The following is a 3539-nucleotide window of genomic DNA, read 5'->3' as shown; positions in this document are numbered from 1 at the left end:
AACTTGTTTTTAAGGATCTTTTTTTTTTTTGCTAGATTCACGTTTTGTGTTTTGATGTACGATGATTGTAAGAGTTAAATCTCTGATTGTGATCACAACAATATTGGCCCATTGCAGCTATACACTGGCTTTGTGAATTTAACTGGACAAGCATACGTCTTAGCACCTTTTAGGATGACCCCTGACAACATAGGCTCCAACCAACCCACAGTGACCTCCTTTGGCCACTCCCCTTGGGTGATGGGTATGATGCTCAGCGTCGCCTCTTCCCTCATCATCTCCACAAACCTGCTTGTGGCAGCTGCTTTACTTAAGCTACTCCTCAAGAAGTGTAGCCAGAGCTGGTGCTTTGTCCTCAACTTGGCACTCGCCGACTGTCTGGTTGGCGTAGCCATCACTGGCCTGGCCACAGAAGACCTCAGCAGGAATGTCAGTCTTGCTGATCGTCCCTCAAACACTACGCCTTCCACTGGCCAGGACAAGACCCGCTGTCTGCTGCGAATGGCATTTGTGATATCACCCTGCATAGCATCCATCATGTCCATGTTTCTCATCTCACTGGACCGCTATGCTGCCATCAAGATACCCCTGCGATACTCGCTGCTGTCTGGGAAGGGGACGGCAGCTGGAGCGTTGCTGGTTCTGTGGATCATTTCACTCACCATGGGATTCATGCCAGGTGAGAAACAGAAATGATCAATCAGTGTGTTGAAATATGCAGAGGACTGTGCTTTTATGTAATCTAAAGGCATATGTAAGAAGGGGCTATACAAGGTTTAGACTCTGGATTTGACCTAAGAGTTCAAATGCTCCTCTTTGAAATTTCTACCTGGAAAAGAAAAGGCCCAGATTTAGTCACTGCTGCAAAACTGTAAGTTCAAATTATATACCACTGGACTTTACGGATGAGAAACACAAATCTCATTTTACTTTGTATTCACCTCGAGAGTCCTCGAGGAAGGCTTTTTCAGGATGTTGCAGATCACATTGAGATTGCCTGTGTAAACTTTTGAGTGTGGCTTCCTTTTGACCGATAAGTTTCTATCATATGAGTATTCAGGGTGTTTTACTCCCGTAATGAGAGGCCTACAAGCATGCACGGTAAAATTTGAACAGCTGCAGTCCAGTGAGACAGATCATGTAACTCCATTGTTTCATTCCTCTCCAATGGCAAATCTAATAAGTGGCCTCTTGCAAGTGTTCCATTCATCTTAACTGCAAAAGCAACAAAAACTGATGTCACTGCTTAATATGAAACTCTCAGTCCAAGCTTTTGTTTCTGCATGTTCTCCTCGTGTCTTCTTCTTCTTCGGGCCTTTATGGTCGCCACAGTGGATCATCTCTCTGAATGTCCTCCATCACTACATCCATGAGCCTCCTCTGAAGCCTCCTCCTTTTCCTCCTGCACCACTGACCTTTCCTTACCACCTTCTCTTCCCAGAATTTCTCCTTAGCAGTCCTTTGCACTTCCTGATTCATTAACTCCTCCATCCATCATCCACTCTTTCATTCATCAGAAACGAGCCTTCTATTTTCTCAACACACTCTCTTTACTTGTTAGCAAGTTTATCTCTATTCTTAACCACACTAACCTGTTACACGTCCTTTGCAGCTTGATGAATCTCTCCAGAGAATCAATGGAAGCCATTTTTTTCCTTCCTTGAGGTCAAGTCTCAACTCATTTAAGCCTTTTACTTTCTTTTTTCCACCACTCTCTTTGCTTCTAATTCACCTGGTCTCCTGCACACACAACAGCACCAGAGGCAGTTATTAATCCAAGTCCTGACCGATTTGTGGAAATCTCATTCTGAATGATTTGCATGCTTGATTTGACCAAGATCTTATGCCCGATGCTCTTCCTGACACAACCCTCCACATTTACCCTGGCATGGGATCGGCACTGGGATTACACTGGCTTGTGACCTGGTTGTTTGTTCTCCTGGTGCGGTGCTAAGTACCTAATTTTTTAGTATGATCCCTTAAATACTGTTTTTTTACCCATCTTTTAACACTGCTAGTGTTGTTTTGAACAGATAGCTTAAGGAATACCAATTAGATGAATGCCTAATTAAGGCCCTGGCTGGTGCGGACCTGCATGTAAGGGTTTGTACTGGCCAGATCAATCAACCTGATGCAAATACACAAAGTTAATGTGATGCAAAACCCTGCCAAAGGCTTTTACATTCTATTGCATTACATTCAGCCGGCCTACGTTTGGAGGTAATGCACCAAGAAATGCAATTATGTGCTGTTAAAGGGAGAAAAAAAAAAGACTCAACAAATGTAGGCAATGCAGGGTTGAAGTATTTTTATAGAGGATACTTTTTCATAGAAAAAGTGCAGACTCATTGTACTGCACATATATTTTTCCCTTCAAAACAGTCACTATTTTCTTGGAGCCAGTGTAGTGTTGTCTCCAGGGTCAAGATACGCTGCAATACTATAAAAAGAAAGGAAATGAGTTATTACAGTCACCTTGTTATTTCTAAAATGTATGAAGTTTTTGCATTGTTTGATTTGTAATCTGAGCATATCAATATATAAAGAATATATTAAAAAAACACCTCATGTCCTCTTGTCCTCAGTTATGGTGCGGCAGCTGCAGGTGGAATCAAGCTATGATGGCTTCTGTGCCTTCTTCTCTGTGATTCACAATGTGGCCATCGTCATTTTCCTCAGCGTCGTCTTTTTCCCAGTGCTCGCCATCTTCATCTACATCTACCTGGATATCCTGAAGATCGCCAGCAACCACCAGAAGCAGATCTGCCGTGTCAGGCAAGCAAGCTCCTGGAACGGTGACCACCACAGGCAACATAGCCAGCATCAGCCTCACCATTCATATCTGAGGATCAGTTACTGGAGTCACGTCAAGGCCCTGAGGACGGTGGCGGTGCTCGTGGGCTGCTTCTTAGTCCTCTGGTGCCCCTTCTTTGTGGTGTCCATAGTGCACATTCTTTGTAAAAGCTGTGCTCTCAAAGCTGTGATTGAGAATCATATATGGCTGCTGGGACTCTCCAACTCACTAATCAACCCTATAGTGTATGCCATTTGGCAAAGGGAAGTGCGGCTGCAGTTGGTAGCCATGTTTTCCTGCATTACAGGCAGCTCATTGGCAGCCAGAGCAGCTGTCACAGAGAGAGGCGACCCACAACCAAATGTGCAGACTCAAGCCTCTGCTTCTAGAAGGGACACACTAAACCCTGCACTCTTGCAACCAATCACCAATGATGAAGCTCATGCAGGACCACAAACGGCCACAACAAGTCTGTGAAATAAACTGGGAAACTCGAGATATACTACAAAAACACATGTGAATGATTCTCTGAGGGATAACGCATTGATTAATAGGGTTTGTAACCCCTGAAGTACATTATTATTATTATTATTATCACTAAATATGATGCTTTTTTTAAGTACCATATTTGCACCTCAGGCTTCAATGTGATTTCACCCAATTCCTTCAAGCCTGACTACGAACAGGCCACGGAGCTAATAAAGTTCAAGTCAAAACTTTTGCTTTCTTTGTTTGTCTAATTTAA

General features: G+C 43.5%; 1 protein-coding gene across 1 annotated transcript; it reads left to right on the top strand.

Moving 5' to 3' along the window:
• Nucleotides 1–240: 240 nt before the first annotated feature.
• gpr119 (G protein-coupled receptor 119) lies at nucleotides 241–3271 on the top strand. Its single transcript, XM_005725483.1, has 2 exons — nucleotides 241–679; nucleotides 2586–3271. The coding sequence occupies exons 1-2, from the start codon at nucleotides 241–243 to the stop codon at nucleotides 3269–3271; spliced, it is 1125 nt and encodes a 374-aa protein (XP_005725540.1).
• The last annotated feature ends 268 nt before the right edge of the window (nucleotides 3272–3539 follow it).

The sequence above is a fragment of the Pundamilia nyererei genome, unplaced genomic scaffold, assembly GCF_000239375.1.
Source record: "Pundamilia nyererei isolate P.nyererei 1_Seehausen unplaced genomic scaffold, PunNye1.0 scaffold00015, whole genome shotgun sequence".
In the NCBI taxonomy this organism is placed as follows: Eukaryota; Metazoa; Chordata; class Actinopteri; order Cichliformes; family Cichlidae; genus Pundamilia; species Pundamilia nyererei.
The sequence above is the reverse complement of the archived record's forward strand: the minus strand, read 5'-3'. Positions and strand labels throughout refer to the sequence as shown.

Coding starts and splice junctions, on each gene's coding strand:
- gpr119 (XM_005725483.1), top strand. CDS start 241: ATGGGTATGATGCTCAGCGTCGCCTCTTCCCTCATCATCTCCACAAAC. Junction 680..2,585: donor CACCATGGGATTCATGCCAG/GTGAGAAACAGA, acceptor TCTTGTCCTCAG/TTATGGTGCGGCAGCTGCAG.